Source organism: Podarcis erhardii (assembly GCF_964252035.2).
Source record: "Podarcis erhardii genome assembly, chromosome: 7".
NCBI lineage: Eukaryota > Metazoa > Chordata > Lepidosauria > Squamata > Lacertidae > Podarcis > Podarcis erhardii.
Window position 1 is genome coordinate 35,574,890 of NC_138511.1, and position 21,126 is coordinate 35,596,015.

At 41.7% G+C, this 21,126-nt stretch overlaps 1 protein-coding gene across 3 annotated transcripts in view; it reads right to left on the bottom strand.

Annotated features, from left to right (window-relative positions):
* Window positions 1-21,126, bottom strand: part of ZNF423 (zinc finger protein 423) — a 336,467-nt gene that overhangs the window by 120,504 nt on the left and 194,837 nt on the right. For 2 of the 3 annotated variants that reach the window (XM_081870154.1, XM_081870153.1), the window contains 2 exons: window positions 13,194-13,278; window positions 509-598 (listed from right to left, as the gene is read on the bottom strand). In XM_081870154.1, the coding sequence (XP_081726280.1) occupies window positions 509-598; window positions 13,194-13,278 (175 nt within the window). The remainder of the gene's footprint in view (window positions 1-508; window positions 599-13,193; window positions 13,279-21,126) is intronic. The other variant, XM_081870155.1, reaches the window with a different exon arrangement.

The following is a 21,126-nucleotide window of genomic DNA, read 5'->3' on the forward strand; positions in this document are numbered from 1 at the left end:
TAAAGGGACCTTGGGTCCCAGAGCAATGTGTACTTGTGTATGTATGTGAAACATGAATGGGTTTCTCCATGCCACCTCTTTATATCAGCCAAAGCACACAGAGAGAAAGGATGTAGGTGTTTCTGTGTGTACAACACTTTCATCATGGAAGCTTTTCATTTTAGCATCTCCCATTTCAAAACACATAAAAACAGCACGCTATTCTTAAAGCTAACTGACAACGCTACACAAACTAAAATGTCCTGTTAACATATATTTAAGTCTTTGTTCTTTGTCCTGAATCATAAGCCCAGGCGCTACAGATGCAAAGCGATCCAGAGCTGGTCATATTTGAATGCATGACTAGGTCCAACCCATAGCAGCAAAAGAGTTTTAGAGTCTTAGGATCTAGGGTTCACTTTTTTATTTAAAAAAAAAATATCATTTCACGATTATGGTGAAGCTTGCTTTTGAAGGGAGAATGGTCTGAGGGCTCTTTTAAACATGAATACCATGTTACATCTCCTACCTGTAATAGCATTTTTCATAATCCTCCTCTCCAGTAATCCAGGAGCTGGAAAAGAATGCAAGGCCTCACCATTTGGGGCCGGGGCTGCACCTACAGGAGACAGGAGGCAGAGACACTCAACTCCTCCCCACAAGGCAAGGAGTTGTTCATGGGTGAATTCAAAAACAAAACCAAGAAAGGGTGCAGAAGAGGAGGCATGCGGAAGTGACTGGGTTAGGGGAGGAGGTCTATGAAAAACACCATTACTGGTTTCCTTGGGCTTCAGTCACCATCCATTTCAGATATGGAAACAAAGACCCCAGAGCCCTCGCTATGGATGGTGGTGGAGAAAGGTAACTGATAAATGCAACATGCAGTAGCCTCTTACCTTCTCATTCTGGATGTATTTTAAAGTTTCAGTCCATGATGTTTACAAGTTTATGACAGGCATTTTTAAACAAAAAACAAACCATATGTAGATATTTTCCAGGAGGATAGCTGTTTAAGTCTGTTACAGCGAGAGCCACAGAGTATTGTGGCACCTTAAAGTCTAACAAATGTATTCTAGCATAAGCCTCCGTAGACTACTAGTGTTGTGCTAGCATCTGAGAAAGTGGGTTCTAGCCTGCAAACCCTTATGCCAACATAAACGTGCTGTTTTTATATGCAGACAGCTTTTCTCCCACACTTCTGTTCAGAGCCCGTTTGTCTTTGGAACCATTTATACACTCCAGGTATAATGAATCTCTTGTTCAATGTAGAGCCTAACCACGGAGAAAGATTTTGGTACAACTCTCAACAGAACTGCACCACTTCAGTACATAAGAACAACGTGCCGAGTAAAAATGGCAGTCCCATTTGAAATTAAGGAGATGGGACCCGCCACAACCACCAGCACACTCAGAGCACCTCAAAAATATAGGTCCTGCTTGATTGAGTAGGTGTGGGAGCTGCCAGAGGCCGATGTGAACTGCTTTAGCCCCCTACCACAGGGCAAGACCACTGTGGGAGGAACAACAACAAAAGGAAAATACAAGGGGAAAACCAGGGAGATAAACTTTTTAAAACTGTGTGTGTGTCTGTGCGCGCGCGTGCAAGCACACACACACAAACCCGGGAAAGAAGGAGGAGAATGTCAAGACAAAAAACCCAGGGATATCAATAAACAATATAGCAATCTCACCAGATAACACACTCCCAACCCCAATACTATGCCACACAAAACAAGGATAAAAAGAACAAACCCACAGACTAAACTATTAAAGAAATTTGCTCCCAGAGAAGATAAAGAGCTGACCTATCTTACTGGAGGCTGGGAAGATCTGGAGGTCAGGAAGAGGAGGCAAGATACCATGAAGTCCCTGCCTATCAAGTCCAAAAGTGGGCATCATCCTACTGACAGCGCAGTCATGTAAATCAATGTGTCTGAATGCCCCTTCATGTAAAAAAAAGCCTTTGGCTGTTGAAAAGCAGCAGCCCAGGGAGAAAGGTTTCTAGATTTCTACATGCAAGAGGGCTTGTTTTTGTTGTATATGTAGGGTCACATTAGAAAACATTCAATTACCCAGGCTGCTGCACTTTGAAGCGATACTGTTTCAGGAGAGCTTTCTCTAACTAGCTATGCAGGTAGCCTCTGAGAAATCTGATGACCAGTGGTGCAAACTAGCATTGATTTTCATCTACTCTTCAGAAGGCCATGACCTTTGGGCTAAACTGGCATGTTTCCCTGCCCTACAAACAACGGTTTCTTCTTTAAATCACTTTGTTCGTTAAAACAGGTTTTGAAATTACTCGAAAGAGTAAATTGGATGGCAATTCTTGCCAACTCTCGATAGCATTAGAAAGAATGAAGCAGCCTCCATGCATCAGGTCTTTATCAGCTGTTCATGACTGAAAGTGGAAGGGGGGGCAAGTAAAACTGACTAAGGAGAAACCTCCTTGATTGATCAGAAGCACTGGCCACCCTTGCCTGCAAACCGAGAGCAACATTCTACTTTAACTTGCACACAATGAGTTTGGCAGCAATAGAATAAAAAAAACAACAACGCAGTAAAGACCATCTCTAACAGGCAGCCTCGTAGCTTAAAGGACCAGTTTAAAGTCTCCCCGAGGTTTGCAGTTCAATTTCTGTTGACCTTTAATTAAAGACGATACAGCAAATTGACACCAAGAGAATTAAAACTACAATATAAATTCGGGTCTATAACTAGCATCCAAACATTTTTTTGTTTGCTGCTGAGTGCTCAGCCAAGTTGCAGGCTGAAAATCCTCTTGCTTTAGTATAATGGTTGTAACAGCAACATAAGAAATCTTTACTCATCCTCATCCTCAGAAGACGTCCAAATTTGGCTACGGCTGTTCTGTACCATTGACTGGGTGGGACAAGGAAAAGGTGGAGGAAAGGACAGAGAAGATGGTCCTCAGTTATTAAGAATGGGTCTCCTTGTTTGCGCAGAGCAAGCGTGACCCAGAGGCTTTTATAGGGGACAGGGAATATCACCTGACGGGCTCTACCCTACTGGTACAAGGAGACTTCCTTGGTGGGTGAGACTAATCTCTCTGTGGTACCCTCACTTGACCAGAGCTAAGCAGGGATTTATTATAGAACTCCCCACCTGACACCTCGTTATTTGCCAGTTCAGGAGCAGTTGTAGACTTGTGGGCTACGGGGGCACGGGGTACAGACATACAAGTCTACAGTGGTACCTCAGGTTACATATGCTTCAGGTTACATACTCTTCAGGTTACAGACTCCGCTAACCCAGAAATAGTACCTTGGATTAAGAACTTTGCTTCAGGATGAGAACAGAAATCGTGCTCCGGCGGCACGGCGGCAGCAGGAGGCCCCATTAGCTAAAGAGGTGCTTCAGGTTAAGAACAGTTTCAGGTTAAGAACGGATCTCCGGAACGAAATAAGTACTTAACCCGAGGTACCACTGTATATGTATGTAAGAGAGAAATGTGCCATTCTCACCCTACATTGTGGAATTACAAACATTCCAAACAGGGTTCTATTATGTCATCTTTCTGGACACATAGAGTAGCCATCTCTCGAGCCAGAGATTGACAACCTGTGGCCCTGCAGATGTTTCTGAAGCACAGCTCTCATAACCTCTGCTCACTGAGCATGCTGACTGGGGCTGACGGAAGCTGAGCTCCAACAACAACCAGAGGGCCAAAGATTCCCCCTGCCTGCCTTACTGTAAGCAGAACTTCACAAATGAGACACAGCTGCTTTTCTCTGTGTTGAACAGAAAGACTTGCTGGAAACTAGCAAAGGAGAAGTTGCAAGTTCGAACATTTTTCATGTATGCAACAACGGCAGCAAGGATTCTCATCGCAAAAAATTGGAAAACTCAAGATTTACCCACACTGGAAGAGTGGCAGATGCAGCTGATGGACTATATGCAACTGGCCGAGATGACTGGCAGAATCCGAGATCTGGGAGAAGAAAAGATGGAGGAAGACTGGGAGAAATTCAAGATGTATCTACAAAAACATTGTAATTTGTTTGAATGTTAAGAAGGATGCTAGATTATAAAAACTGGCCACCACTAAACTAGATTTAAATTTGATGATAAGTGAGACTAAAGAAAATATAAAAATTTTATTGGAAAAAGTGTTAAATCATATTGGAATGTGTGGACATGAGATTGTAAACAAGTTGATAATTTGTTTGGAAAAAATTTTTTTTATGATGTAAATGGGAGAGGGGGACGTGAGGGAGTCCAAAGAAGTGAAGAATTTGTTGTTATAAAAGTAAGATTGTTTTATGTGTGCATTTATATTTTAAAAAAAACCTTAATAAATATTTATAAAAAAAAAAAAAAAAAGGAGAAGTTGCAAGTTATTTTCCCCCTTGCAGGTTCCCAGCTGGTGAGTTGTGGGGCTTATGAAGAAACATATGATTTATAGTCACATAGCTTTGATAGTGATAACGAAACTTGCAGAAAACATCTCCCTCATCCTCCCCAGCAACCCATAATTTTCATAGTAAATAGTGGAAGTAAAAAAGAATAGGTTAACACATTCTTGGTTTTCTTTTTTTAAAAAAAGTAATAAGAGAAAACTCAGCAAACTTGAAGGGAAAGTCTCTGCTCTGCCATACTAGTTAACAGATGTCGAAACACCCCACATTGATGGAGATATGTGCTTATGCTAACTTCAGACTCGTCACACTGAAGACTCAAACCTGATTACAGAAAAGGTGTTTCATCAGCCACTCTGCCTTCCCCCACCCCCTGCATTTATGTGCAAATATGAAACCACCAGGAAAATGTTTAAACAGGTGTAATCACAACTGCACATGAAAATTGGGTTGGAGGGCTGGAAGGAATCTTAACGTGGTTAGGAGGGAGCAGAAGCAATATGAAGCTGTGATCACGGCCGATTATGAATGTATCATGCAAAAGGAGAATGTTGTCATAGCAGCTATAAAAATGTCAGTGAAACTGAGCAGCCATTACCAAAGTAGTAAATGAAAGGGGGTGGGGGGGATAAAATGCAAAAAAGGAAAATGTGACTGAATATATTAAGGGAAATTATGTTTCACTCCCAGAGTAGATAAAGAAGCAAAGCAAAATAATATTTGCTCTGAACAAATATGCACAGATAACAACAGGAAAAGAACACACACAGTGTGACTGGGTGGTACAGTTAATATTTTAAACAATGAACTTTGTTCCAGAGTAGAACAATTGCAAGATGTCTACAGCTAGAAGTGAAGTCTGCATGCCTAACACCATGCGCACAGATTGCTCTGCCATACCCTCCCAACATTTCTCTGATGAAAATAGGGACGTCCCATTCCATAATGATAATTTTACTATTTATACCCCACACACCGTACTGGGTTGCCCCAGCTACTCTGGGCAGCTTCCAACACATATAAAAACATAATAAAACATTAAACATTTTTTTAAAAAACCTTCCCTATACAGAATTACCTTCAGACGACTTGGGAGTTGGATAACTCCACACCCTCCAACATTTCTCCAATGAAAATAGGGACATCCAAAGGAAAAGTGGAACATTCCGGGATAAAATCAGAAACCAGGATGGCTTCTCTAAATCAGGGACATCCCTGGAAAATAGGGACACTTGGAGGGTCTGCTGTGTCCTACACAAAGAAGTATCCCCATTCCTTTAATCAGAGAGGGCAGTTGTGTCTGTCTGTATCTTTCCATATACAGTAAATAGCTGCCTCTTTCAATTAAGTTAAGGGGTGGGAAAGGTATGGGCAACATGAGCTGTACGCACTGTAGACTTGCTCGCCCATCCCTACTGACAGCCAATCTTAACATAAGAAAGTAAGAAGAGGTCGCTGGATCAGGCCAATGGATCAGGCCATTTAGACCAGCATCCTGTTTTCACAGTCGCCAAACCAATGTGTCTGCAGCCCAGTCAGAGATCCCCTGATGTCACATCCTGTTTGGTCCTTAGAAAGAGAAAGCCATATAGAAATTTAGCAGATCTCATTCTTCAGTACAAAGGGCATGAGAGCTGCATGGCTAAAAGATTTGGGTGGTGTTTTAAAGTTGTACAAAGGATTTCCTTAGTGGCAAACCATTGCATATGCATTGTTATCGCTGCCAATTAACATGTCAAACAGCTCAAGAAATATAAGGTTTTCAAAATGAGAAATTTGAGTGAAATGTATTATTCGGTCAAACTTTTCCATTGATGTCTTAAATTGCCTTGATTTGAAAACCAACCCACTCTAATCCCATTAACGTTTACAGCCAGGACCCAAAATATATTAAAACCCCCAAAGGCTTGGGCACTTCCAGCAGGACTTTCACCATTTCCCCCACTCCCCTTTGACCATACTATATCAGAAAGTACCAATACATAATATTTTGTATAGCACTTTCAAGTGTTCAAAGGGTTTGGCATGCCTTATCCATCTGTAATACTTTCAACAACCCTGTAAAATATTATTATCCCCCATATTGCAGATGGAGTGTCTGAGAGAGAATGGCTCGGCAAAGGACGCCTTGTGACTTCATGCTATAGGAAAGATTCAAAGATTCCTCCCACCTTCAAAAGTTTGCAATACAGCATAACATTAGAGAAACACAAGGTCAAAAATCCTTTTGCAAACATAATACCCGTTACACAACGCTTTGGATCTCAGTTAACATATTTAAACCTGTAGATTGCATGAACTACTAAAGTATGCTAACTGTGATGAGCCCCCCAAAACTGTACATTTAAAAGGAGCAACAATTTGAAATATGCATTAAAGAAGAAAAAAAACACTGGAGAGAGATTCAGAGTTCTTAATGTGTCCATAATTAATTCACACATTCAGCTGTGGAGTCCAGAAAATATGTTCCTGCTGATCATTTGCATGTAATACTTCAAAAACAAATCTGTTACACTTTTTATTTTTATCTGCCTTAATGCCTAAATGCTATTACAAAAGTTATTGCTTTCAAGCAACAGCCTCAACTGCTACCACATACAACTATTAGACTAAAGAGTTCTTCAGACATTTGACACAATCAATGAATATCTCCAGGAAAATTAACTTATTTTAGCAAATGGCATCTTCTAAAATTGCAAGAAGCTGAAGTAACCAGGAACAATGGAAGGCTGTTTAATAAACAATCAAGAAACCAAGGATAATGTTCACCAGCCAACAAACTATCCCAATTTTAGGATCCATTCCAAAGCTACAATATTTCCATATGGAAGGAAATTCCTTGCTGGAAACAGTATATCGTATGGATCCTGCTCATGGCCAGTCATTTGCAAATAATTACACCTGCAGATTTTTTACTCTATAGGCTGGATTGGACTATTATATTTCAGCTGAATGAGTAAAAATATGAAAGAGCCTTGCTGGCATACCTGCAGGCCCTTGGCTCCTCCCTGTGGAGCAGGACTGAACAAAGCAGGAACTCTTAAATTAACTACAGTTTCCCATTTCATCCAAACTGGGAAACTATGGTTAACAACTTCATAAAAGCCACAATATGACACAAACTTCAAACCATATCCAATATATTGTCTTGTTTCAAACCATTAGCCAGTTTCCCAGAAATAGAAAACTATGGCTAACTTAAGAGTTTCTGCTTTCTTCACTTGTTCATATAAAGGGAGGAACAAAGAGGTTGTGGGTGCAGTCAAAAGACTCGTTCATACCTCAATATTAAACCAATATGTGACCTATAGGTACGCATTCTGGGACACTATAATTGCACATAGAGGGAAAACATGACATGCAATTGTCATATATGACTGTCCCAGGATGCATCTTTCCTACACAGAAGCAACACCTGTGCACAAGTTTTGTAATGTGAGGCTTTCCTAAGAATTGCTCAGTGTCTTCAGTTCTGAATAATGTTAACATTAAATGCTAAAATAACCTTCCTCAAACAGTTCAAAAATCCTAGAAGCATATAAATTGAGGGCATAAATTGGTCCTTTATAAGTCCCTCATCTTGCATTCCCCTCAATTGTTCCTGGAGACTCAACATTGGAGAATGCAAAAAAGCCATGTAGATTCTGCGGTGCAAAGACAGAGTGGGGTGGACAGCTTGGTGAACTGTTTGCACCCTACGGGCTATTCGCAATCCGCCCCAGGTGAATTCACAAGGCTTAAGAAGTTCTCACTTAACAGGCACCACATACATGTGTCCCTGAAGACTACTAACACGTAATGCATATGCATTCAATCTGAGGTAATACAGTAATACATTAATGCATTAATGCATAGGCTGTGTCAATTAGCATTTGGAAGGCAAACAGAAACTGAAATGCACCACAACTTACTTCCTATTAAATGTGTTTAGGATTGGAATGTTAGCCCACTAAGGAAATGGTATGAATGGACTTTAATTCAAGCATTTCTATTTAAATTGAATGTACCTTTGCAAATGATAACTGACAACACCAAAAGGACAAACTATATTATTATTATTATTATTATTATTAATCTAATTTAGGTGCAATTACTTCACGCTAACCACTGTTAGATTTTGGTAATGGTTTTTCCTGCTCAAAGAAAGCACACACTATGCAACAATTAACCTGCAGATTTAGCTATTCTCGCAAGAAGACTCCAGGGATTAAAATCTTTATAGACTTTGTGTGAAACTACACCATCTTTATGGCCTGACGACTTAATGTAGTGGAAGCCCAACAGGACTACTACCAGACGGTCACACCATTTATACCAAAATATTCAATCAGATTTGTTTGGTTAGAGTCACTTAAGGATCGCAACTTGTGTGCATAGAGAAGACCAATATAAGCCACCCTTACTCTTGCGGTTCTAGCTGTGAATGGCATCACTTACATAGCCAAAAGGACACTCACAACCCAGGCACAAGACAGAGAGATGTCCACATTCCGAGGAGCACCAAGGTTTGCAAAAGTGAAACAAATCTTCTCAACGACAACAACAAAAAAGGCTCCCTTAAGCACCTTCATGTGCATGACTATGGACAATGGGTTGGCTTCCCACATCAGTAGCCAAAACATTTATGTTCAGTTGCTCCCTCCACCACTGGCACGGGAGGTACTGTGTGTCATTAAGCATCTGCTGTGATCCCTTCTGCAGTGTGGCTGTCCTCTACACCCCCTGCAGAGCCAGCTACTGAGCATGCCCATCCTTCGAGGGATCTAACAGACAGCACACATCAGAGGCAGCGGAAGGTGGTGGGAGGGAGGAATAAGCGGGTGGGGGGAAAGAGAAGGGGAGAGAGAGAACAAATATACTTTAAACATTACCAGGTCAGCACAGGAGGAGGCAAGTAGAACAGAGGCAGCCAGAACTGCTCAAAGTTTTTTGATATACTCCTGGGCAGACTCCCCAAAGTCTGAAAATGTTTCAAAGAGGAGAAGGGAGGGGATCCCTTTTCTAGACAAATTAAAACTAGCCTCCAATCAGCTAAGTTCTTTCAGGGCTCTCCTGTTCTCTAGGTGGATTTTAAAAGGTGTGTGTGTGTGTGTGTGTGTGTGTGTGTGTGTAGCTCATCAACACTGAAAAGCTATGGTTGGAAGCATATTCCCCAACAGCCCTCTTCCATCCAGACCGATCATGACTAAGAAGGGGTCTGTTCTTTCGTTAGAAATGTTCCCAGAGGCCCCGGTATGAAAACAAAGCAACATGTTTCCCACATCTTTCCTCTAGGGATACAGCCAGTCTGTTCAAACTCTAGGGATGACACACAGGACCCAATATGCCACTGTGTTTGTATGCGCGAACGTGTATATTATAGATACACAGAGCAAAAAATGCAGAAGGGTAATTTTTCAAAAGGACATGTTGTGAGAGTTACTGAACATTCCTTGCATGCTATTTTGATAAATGTAGCCATATGACTGGGGAGCTGCGAGGGGGATGCTTTTCTACAGGGAGACACCACATCCAGGCTCCCAAAACACTTGATTCTCATTAGGCTGAAGGGCTGTTTGGTCACAAGAAAGCAGAGCTTCCAGCGCAACACAGAAAGCTGCCTTTATGCCAGACAGGCATGCTCTGCCCATCGGTTTAGCCTAGTATTGTCTGCTCCAGGGATGAGCAATGTGGTGCATTCCAGATGTTGTGAACTACAGCTCCCATCAGACCCTAGCACCCATTCCAGATGTTGTGAACTACAGCTCCCATCAGACCCTAGCCAGCATAGCCCAAAGTGTGGGGTGATGTAAGTTGCAATCTGCAACATGCAGAGGGCACTAAGTTGCAGCAGCTCTCCAGGGACTTTCTTAACATGCAAACCCCTCTTAGAGATGCCAGAAACTGAATCCAGGGCCTTCTACATGTAAAACGTATGTTATTCTACACAGCTACGATCCTTCCAACTCAGGCTCCAGAACACTGGGCCCGGGCTATGGTACATCTGCATTTCTTAATGACTTCAAATAAATGGGGCTCCTCAGTTGTTCAACCTAAGACGACAATGTGTATTCCCTAGCATCAAATCTGAATCTGTGCCACTTCAATCATACCCATGTTGGGCAAGGGAAGGGGCTCCCTCCTACCATGGGGGAGGGTGAGCTGGAGTCTCTGGATCAAAAGGGCAAAATGAGCATCATTAGTGATGAGCCTTTACAAGATGGAGGTCCAGTTTGAATAGACGGGCCGAGCACAGTGGGCCACAGCCAGCCCTTACTAACCGAAGGGCACTGCCAACAAGGGCCAACGGCAAAGCCACTGTTAGTTCTATATATCCTTCTCGCCTCCAACATGACAATTTAGGTGGTAAGCATGTTAGAAGATGGTCCCATGGGTGGAAGTCAGAAAGGGAGCAGCCACAGGAGAAGGCTGTGGCCAGGCAGTTTGGGATACATGCAGAGCCAGTTTAACAAAGTGGCATCACATTGCTGCTTCACTGATTGAGCCCAACCACAGAGCATAATCTGCAAAATAATGTGTTCACTGCATATTTCTAGATCACGAACAGCCCCACCACCCTTTCACAGTTTTAATTTAAAAATACATAGCCAGTTGTCTAAGGTTACATCTCTTTCATATGGATTTTACTAAAAGAGTGGGATGAGGAGGGGCGGGAGATAGAGAAGGATGGCGGGAAGGAGTTGAAATCACCATGGTCCAATTAGCAAAGCTCTCACCCTTCACACCTGCAAACAAGAGATTGCATTAACACCTGCCACAAAAGCAAACATTTTTAGATAACTTCATTTTAACCTCCCTGACACTGCCTGCAAGCTCCCTGCCTAGCGCTACCGTGGAAATTATGATGAGTGACAGTACCTATTTTTCTTCCAGGGGAAAAAAAAGGTTTTCCTCTAATCTTCAGTGTCAGCGTTTCAAATCCTCCCTTCAACATTTGTGCATAATTCCCATTAATGATAATGGGCGCTCCATACGTGGAAGAATACTTCCTTCAAATGCTAAATTGTTCAAGGGAAATCATTATGATTATCAGAGATGGATGTCACACGCGAACACATAAAGAACACTGTAGGGCCCTTGAAGGATCTTCAACGACATACGTCTGGAGTGGCATGTGTAAGGAACTCCTCTGTGGTCTATGCATCAAAATAAACTAAGCTCTTGAGCCTTCACATATATTTATAACATCTGTGCAGATAGAAGAAGTAGTTCTCCGCATTTTTCAGGAAAGGGGGAAAAAAAGAAAGTCAGCCCTTACAGCTGCATCAGAAATACAGCCCTTTTGATTGCAGTAACATTTTTTTTTTTACTAGATCTCATTCCCATTATGACCAGGCTTGAAAACAAAAAAGGCCCAGGGCTCAGAAAACAGGAACACACACACACATCTCAAAAATCTAAGATGCTTAGGATATATATATATATATATATATATAGTCCCAAAAGTGGTTAAAAAAAACATAAGGTTGGCTGGAATAAAACTTCTTAGGCATTTTGTTTTGACAATGTGCCTCAGAAATTCACCACTTTTAAGCTATGGAAATGTGAGCAATTCAATGTCATGACACACAAAATTGAAGCGTAATTGCTTCTAAGTGGTTGACAACCAGCAAGCACTTTTCGTAGTCTCCCCCCCTTTCCCAGATAAAACTGAAAATGTATGGCATAAAGTGGAAGCTCTTGTCAAAAGTTTCATTTTAACATGAGCAAAAATGGGGCAGGAAAGCAACAATGTGGCATTGAGACATTTTAAGCGGCTTTTGAAATGAGGAGAATTGCTGCCTTCTGAAAACCAGGCGATACTTAAACACTGTCAGCAGGAGACTCTTAAAGGCAAGAAGAACAACTGTTTGAAACACATATCCCAAGTGGCAAAATTTAAGATTGGGAAAGAGCAAGGAAGATAAAATGGATATATGTAATGGCATGAGCCTGCAACATAAGTTTTCAAATTCCTGGAACCTCAAGAAACAAAAGTTTATGGAGGAGAGATAACTGTCACATTTCTTAGTTCAGTTTGGATTCTAAGGCAACCTTAAACTCTTGTGAGGACCATCAGACTTATCTAGTGGTTTAACAAACACATGTACTAGGGCCAGAATCAAACATTAACACAAAACCATGTTTTGTTTAGCCATATTCTGGTTTCTTTTAATAACTTGCCCATCCCTGTCTACAAACCATAGTTTGACTGGGAACAAGAAACCAAGATCTGAAAGCATAGTCTGAGATGGGTTTATGCTAAACCAATTCACAGACAAGCGACAAACATCAATTATGGCCACTGCTTTCCCTCCAGAGCCTGCTGATGTGTGGTGAAGATGGGAGCGAACTTAGGAACCAAGCAGATGCGAAGCAAAAGCTAACAAGCAGCTCTAAAGCATGTTTTCTTTACAATACATCTGGAAGCTCCAACTATGGTGTGAGCTTTTCAATAATGGTTAGCACAAACCATTGTTGCTCATTACATGTGAACCTAGGCTAGAAAGGATCAAGGCAAAACTCAACATACAGACCAAACTCTCCACATCTCCCTAGTGAGCATAGCCTCACATTCTAAAAACTACCCATACAAACCAGATGTCCCGTAAGTGTTTTTTCGTCCAAGTGCTGTAATGTTGACATGGGAAGTAACTACAATACTCCTGGCTGGTGCAGCATGGGGGCCAAACCAAGCAGAATTGGCAACCACAGTCCGTATTAATCAACCCTGGGGCTGTTTGCATTTATTGCAGCAATGTTTGCAGAACAGCATCACAAAATATAAAATAACGGAAGAGAGAAGTCAACATCAACCATTAAGTAGCCTATGAGCGACAATGCTGAAAAGGTTCTTACCAATCATATGATTTGCAACATGTATCTGTATCTCTCTTTCATTCTCAAAGGTCATCTGACACTTGATGCACTGATAGGTCTTTTTCTGTTTAAACAAACAAAAAGAAAAGTTAAGAGAGCTTTGTAGGCAGTAGAAAGTAAAATCACACCTCATACCACCTTCTGTGTTTTAATAAGATCAGAGTTTAAGAATGATGCAACGAGCAATGGGAAGATGGCTTGGCTACTGGAACTTGGACAAATCACCCTGCCCCAGCTGGCTCTACACAGGGCACTTTGTATATGTGTGTTGCAAGATGTTTGCGGCCATGTCGTGTGTAAAAGCAGACTACCAGGTTTCCTTGCTACCAACCAAAATGCCTGCAACCTGGTTTTCTCCATGAAGCATCAGTGTCCTTGTGAGTATGACCAAAGACCAGAGGTAAATAGCCATTTTTGCACTTCTTTTTATTACTCTCACTGTTGTCAAACAAGAGACAGAAGCTGGAAAGAATGTGGTAAAGCAACAAAGAATTATGCAACAACAAAACGAATAAACATTTTAAGCTTTCATAAATGGAACCCACTACCTAAGAGGCATTATGTGTTATGTGTTTGATGTATTTTAATATTCTTTTGGAAGCCGCCCAGAGTGGCTGGGGAAGCCCAGCCAGATGGGCGGGGTATAAATAAATTATTATTATTATTATTATTATTATTATTATTATTATTATTATTATTCTCAGCCGGCAGGTATGCATATGTATGTATGTATGTATGTATGTATGTATATACATGTATGTATGTATGTATGTATGTATGTATGGAGAGAGAGAGAGAGAGAGAGAAAGATTGAAAGCTTTTGCAGCTGTTCAGATGTAATAAGAATAAGGACCATGGATCAGCAGTAGAGCATCAACTTTGCATGTAGAAGATCCCAGATTGAATTCCCAGCAGCATCTCCAGGTAGGGCTGGGAGAGACTCCCCATCTGAAATTCTGGAGAGCTGCTGCCGGTCAGTGTACACATTACTGAGCCAGATGGGCCACTATGACACAGTATAAGGCAGCTTCCCATGTTCCAATAAAACCAAGATATTTGTTTAGCAGTATTTCCAAAGTTTTATTAACGTTTCAACGTATTAAGAAACCGAAACAAAAATGTGCCATTGCTGATGGCAACAGAACAATTTTGGTTTAGCGTTATAAACATGAACCTTGGCCTTGCATTCTCTGGTCTCCCCGTGTACACCGCAACCATATAGGTTTTAGTTGCAAACTATATTTTGCTGTTCTGTCAGATCCCAGAAAACAATAGGCTGCATAAACCAACATTTGCCTACAAACTAGCCAAACAAATCAGGCTGAGTCTTCAATTTGCAACTCTAGCTTCCTAGCAAACAATGGTTTAGCTGAAGCGGCAAACTATAGGGTGCCACTAAAACAGGAATGGAGAAGCAACAGCTAGGAAGAGGAAAGAGAGGAGGGACTATCTAAGTCTGGGGGCACATACTCAAAATGCCTAATTGTGCACAGGTGGGAAACCTGCAGCCCTTCAGATGTTGCTGCACTGTCCCTGACTCTATCTGACCGGGACTGATGGGACATGGGAGTCCAGCAGCACCTAGAAGGCAACAGATTTCCTACTATTAGTTTAGCATAACTGAATGCTACCAGTGTACATTCCAGTAGGAGAAAAATGGAGTCAGCAAAGAGCAGTTTTAAGTGGAATACTAGGAAACACAAATCTTTTAATTGATTGATCATGCACTATTGGTAGCTGAATGCAGAGATTTTTTTTAATGCTTTTGTTATAATTTAGAAACGTAGCATTCAAGTTTCTTTCCTGGGAGAGGAGTTGCCGACCGTCACACTTGCACACACTTTAGTGGGGATGTTTAATTGATCGATGTGCTTGCAAAATTCATAAGATGCCTTTTCACAAAGTTTAAGGTGGGGTCAATAAAGCAACTGTACTAAAAGCAACTTGATTAAAAATTAAATGGAGCATTGGCTAAAAATCAGCAACAATAAAGCAATGCAAATGATGAACAGAAAAAAAGCAGAAAAAGTGAGTAACTAAGAATGTTTTGTAGATTTAAAAGGTATGATCCATCTATCAGGAAAAAAATTATATAATGACACTGGCTGAGGCATGCTTGACTGGGATGCAACAGTAGGCCTTCCCTAAGGCCATACCTAGACTTTGGAACTCCCTGCCAGTGAAGAGCCATTCCGCTCCCTCTCTCGTGGTCTTCTATCACTTTTAAAGTTGCTTTTATCTGCTATAGGCACTGCAAGGATTACAACTGCAGTGAAAGGGGAGGATGTAAATGTTTTCAAATGTATCAGCCAATAGCCAAGCCAACAGAATGGGTGCTAAGATGGAAAGGCCTCCGTTGTACAAACCAACATGCTTCACTTCACAAACAAGAATTTCGGCATGAGATCTGAAGGAGGAGGCAGAACATGCAGCGGAGGGAATGAACATTACAGCACTTTGGGTCTAGGCCAGCGGTTCTCAACCTGTGGGTCCCCAGATGTTGTTGGACTACAACTCCCATCATCCCTGAGCTCTGGCCTTGCTAGCTAGGGGTGATGGGAGTTGTGGTTCAACAACATCTTGGGACCCACAGGTTGAGAAAGGCTGGTCTAGGCCAATGATAGTATTAACAGAGGAATATGGCAACGTTCATGTTTAGACACATAGTTGTAGGACCAATTCATCATCTCGGAAGACGGAAATCCAAACAGAGGATGGAGCAAACACCACTCCTGGCTTGCCATTTGAATGACTATACACCAGAATGCCAATGCAGTAAAGTTGTTCAAAGGTCAAATCTGCATTCAAAATGTTGCATAACCGAAAAATTTCTAACAAGGCTGTAATGAATACCCCGCTACAAAGGGTGATGGACAAACAGAAGCCAGAACTAAGCATCAACAGCCCAGCCCTACACATTGAGTTCAATGGGCTTAATCACTATGGTTTTAGTCTTAGACCAGGGAACGGAGCCCGGGTCCAGATGTTGCTGGACTCCAACCACCTCTCCATCCAACATAGCCAATGGTCAGGGATGATGGGAACTGCAGTCCAGCAACATCTGGAGAGCCACAGATTTCCCCACTCCTGCTTCAGACAGTCAGTGTAATCAGATTCATTTATATGTTTCATTAAAATCTGCTTTTCAAGGAAACAAGACTTCTGGGCAAGAAGAGTGTAATTCCAGAAAAAGAGCATGAAAGAAACCTCATATCACCCATGGACCAGTGCAAAGGAGCACTTGCAGAAATAGAGATATACATTCCAGAAATCGTGGAAATCTGCAGTGAAACACGACACTGATTTCCCTTCACCAATTGCTATACACTTCCTATGTCACGCTAATAAGCTTAGCTGCCGAAACAAGGAGATAGCATTAAGAAGCAATTACATGAGCCACTTGTTCTATGGGAGAAGATTGGGTTTGTATTTAAGAGTGGCAAGGTGTGTCTTCTTGGTGATGAGACATGGGGAGGGGGGAATCCTAGGAATAATTTATAGGGATTAAAAGTTAAAAAGGTTCTGAAGGGAGGAATTCCATTAAATAAACAAAGCCTGTTGCTCCCCCCTTTTTTTTAAATAGATGGCTAAATCATGGCTAAATCAAATGGCTGGCATGCCTGCTGCTTACAAACAATGCAAAGGAAAATACCAGATGTAAACTGCAGCAATTCACATATGGATGACAAAAGCAGCAGAGCTGCAGGACGCTCGCAGAAGGGTACAAAATCCACCTGCTTTGGCCCTGTTCTCCAGTCCCAGACATATCTTGGGTATGGACAGCAGAAGACACACAGCAGAAGGCACACTGAGCCAACCCCAAGGGGAGATAGTGCCGCTACCCTTCTGTTGCATAAAATTTGTCTCCTACTCAAAACAAACTCCTATTCCATGACAAAATTTGTTGTGTTCACTTCAGCCTTCCCCAAATCCAGATATTTTGGACTCCCAACTCCCACCAGCCACAGCCAGCATGGTCAATAGGAAAGGACAATAGAAGCTGGTGCCCAAAACATCCGGAGGGCACCAGGTTGCAAAGGGGTTTGTATCCCATTGAAATTAATAGACTAAGTTAACCATATCCATTAACTTCAATGGCCCATGTTGCAGATCAAGGCTGAATGAGAAAACAGCAACTTGGGCTACCCAGTGAATTTAAAAACTGGAGTGGGATTTGAAGAATGGGGGGCTTTCTATCTCAAGAAATGCAACCTTTTTTAAAAAAAAAAAAAAAACCTTTTCTATTTAAATAAGATTTGGCTGTTGTTTTTCATTATAGAAGTATCTTTCCTCATCTGTTCACCCATAATTATTTCTCAATAGACTCTCCCAGTAACCCATTTTACTTCAGTGTTTATTAGGGCCTGGCGGGGGGTGGGGGGACATTCTCTAAGCCTTGTCTACAGGATTACAGAAGTGCACTTATTAGCAGAGCATTCCTGGCATCTAGAGGATCTTCTATATTCCGAACGTACCTTTCCCTCTTGAGCTAGAGATATCAATACATCCTAGTGCTTACTGAAACATGTATTTCTATTGTTTTCAATGTAAACTCAATGTAGCTTCTCTCTGACTATATATTTTTCTAATCCTCTGCTGTTAGGCTCTGGGTAAAAGGGGGAGGGGGAAGCAGAGGGAGAGAAGAAGAAAAATCAATAACGGTCCAGAAAGAAAGAAAGAGGAACTGGTCAAGAATTATAGAGTAGTAATGTCGTTTGGACAGCTGCAGGCTGCTCAGTTTGTATTACACACATAAGGCAGGCAGCATAAAAACTGCATTTTACCTGTTGTACTACAAATCAACAAGAGATTACAAAACAAAGAACAGCATGTTGTTCAATTTAGTTTGCCTGGCTATATTTGAGACATCTTTTTTTTTTTAACAAGCTTCTGAAAGCTATGGTTCTTTGGAAAGGATATGAGCATTCAGGGGCCTTTTCTGTAATCATGAAAGCTTCTAAATCTATGGGGTTAGTTGTGATCAATGAGCTTCAGAAATGCAGTGTGTGTGTGCATGCATGTGTGAGGAAGAGGGAAAGCATCAAAATGAAAGAGATAAATAATCTATTGAAATTATCCTAAAAGGAAAAATGTGTTCCTGCCTTAATTGCACACCCCACATCTTTTCATTTGGCATTCATTTGCCTTCATCATGTTAAGGTTAAGTGTTACCAACAGTGCAATCCTTTCACACGCTTACTCAAACATAAGGCCAACTATACTCAATGGAACTTACTCACTGCTAAGTGATTACAGGATTGTCACCTAAGTCCCACTGAAACCAAAGGAGCAAGATGGGAGGCTGAAGCGAAAACCTCTCCAGAAGATTTCTATTCTGTTCTATTCTATTCTATTCATTCATCAAAATGTGTATACTGCTTACTAGGTCCAAGACCGCTAAGCAGTTTACAGTAGACAGTCTAAAATATTCATTAAAAATACCCAAAACAAACGAGCAGACATTAAGAACAAATTCCATGAGAATATTATTACATGAGATTAATCTTTCAGGCAGGCAAATTTTGATAACTGGGAAAGAGGAGTGCCTTGCCTTTAAAGAGAAGGTAGCCAGAGGTTTGTCTTCTTCCCCCAACAAACAAAAGCCTTTCTGCCACCTGCCCAGCCACCACCTGGTACCTGGGACAGGATACCCCTGGGAGCAAGATTACAACATTGCTAAAGCAGCAACAATGCTTTCTTCTTTCTGCTACTGGTTAAAAGGGGGGAGAGGACTCAGTCATTTCATCTTTAAAAGGCAAAATGCTCCAATGAAAATTCTTATATTCTGCCCACCCTTATAAAATCCACCTACTTTCGTGAAAATAAAAATGATCCTATGAAAGTAAAGTCTGATTACTTTCACTGGAACTCATGCTGAGTTGGGAAGTTTGTTCAACAGGACCTCCAGGCAACAGGAGCTAGGTGAACTCAGCCTATATTGCCTGTTACTTGTGAATAGGGACATCCTGCTTCGACAGGACGTGCACTTCCTGACAGTTATGAAAAGGACTTCTTCCAAAAACACAGCAAGCTGACTTATACCCAAGTCACATCAGTGGACTAAACATCAGAAAAGCTTTCTGACAGTAAGAGCTGTTCAGCAGTGGAGCAGATTCCCAAGAGGTGGTGGACTCTCCTTCTTTGAAGATTGGATAGCTGAAGAATCATGGCAAGAAAAATTGATAGACTATGCAGAACTGGCAAAACTGACATATAAGCTACAGGACAGGGATAACTGTGACTTTAAAGATGAATGGGAACCCTTTACAAAGTATTTGAAGACGCAACAAAGTGAACTAGACTCCTTGGCTGGCTTTGAATAAACATTCACAAACTTTTTATTGATAATAATCGGCTAAATAGTTTGAGGATCTATACAACTTTGTAACATGCAGAAAACAGCATTCTCAGAGAAATCAAAGACTGGAACTGAGGGAAGCCGGGGGGTGGGGGTGGGTGGGTTTTATGTGGGAGGGTGGGGGGAGGGAGGAAAAATGGGGGGGGGGAATAAAGATGATATGTTTCTGGATAATATGTTCTGTTTTAATTTTGAATATTTTTTTAAAAAAAAAAGAAGATTGGATAGCCATCAGCCATGGATGCCTTATTTGAGACCCCTTTATTGCATGGGGTTGGACTAAATGACCCTCTTGGCCCCTTCCAACTCTACAATTCTATGATTCTTTGCAAGGGGTGTTTTAAATGTATGGTGTGCACACAGGAATGATGAGAAATTTAGACCAGGGGGGCATGGCCAGGATTGTGAATAGAGTGGGGGGGCAATATGCCCCCCGGCATTTAAAACTGAAGCATTCTGAAAAGAAGGGGCATCGCAAAAAGGCTGGGGGCAGAGGCCCCTCACTGAAATTCAAATGTTCTTGCTAAGGGAGGACTCTACACATGGGCCATGGCTCCTCCACAGAGAGATCGGTCTTGCTTATGTCCTGTCATATGTCAAAGTTGACAGTGCCTGTGGATATAGGGCAGAACCCAGACCTAGAGCAATTTTAGGTCCAATTTTAGTCCACAGAGAACACCAAGGGGGAAGATAAATAGGGCAAGGGGCATTGTGGGTTTGCATCCATCAGCCTGTTCGCGGGATAGTTATTGTTTAACAGGAAGGTAGAATGGTGAATCTGAGGCATTAGCATATATGCCAATCGCAGGCTCCTGTGTAAAGTGTAATTTGGTGCAGGCCTGAATTCTGATTTTTCATTATCTTCTACAAAAGAAATCTGCCCTCTTGGGGCAAGATTCAAAGCATTTACTTTGTTGAAGAACTTAAATTCTCTCCTGAGGGAAGAGGAGGTATAGAAGCTTTGTTGAAGAGACAGAGTTAAAAGTAGGAGTAAGGAGGACGGCAACCATTTCCATTCACGATAATGGTGAGGGGGGGGGAGTGAGTACAGTGAGAGGCTGGAGCATTTTAGCCTCTGTGTGCACAGCCATACGAAATCAGAATTAGCCTGGCATAAAAGAATAGGGCTGTTCTTCAAGAGGAGCGTGAAACACAATGAAGAAGCAAGGAGGAGAAAGGCGGTGATGGGGCTAATAAGTAGTTTTGGATGATGAACTCTCAAGAGGCATCACTCTGAAGGGAGAGGTGTTTCCATTTCGTATTTTATTCTCTGCAGAATTAGATGTATAACACAGCTGGAGGCAGGTCTAGTCACCGATTCGCTTGACCCCAAGGGAGCGAGTATGTAGTTGCAGTGCTAAAGCAGCAAGTGAAACAAAGCAAAGAATCTTTCGCTCGGATTGTTTCAAGCTCCGAGAAATCCTTTGAACCCAACACATTGTCGCAGATCAGCAAGATCTACAAGACAGACTTTTAACAGCTCTATCCCAGCCACATACAAGATGATGCTTCGTCGGGGCAGAGAGGGGCAGGGCGGGTGGACTTCTGGCTCAC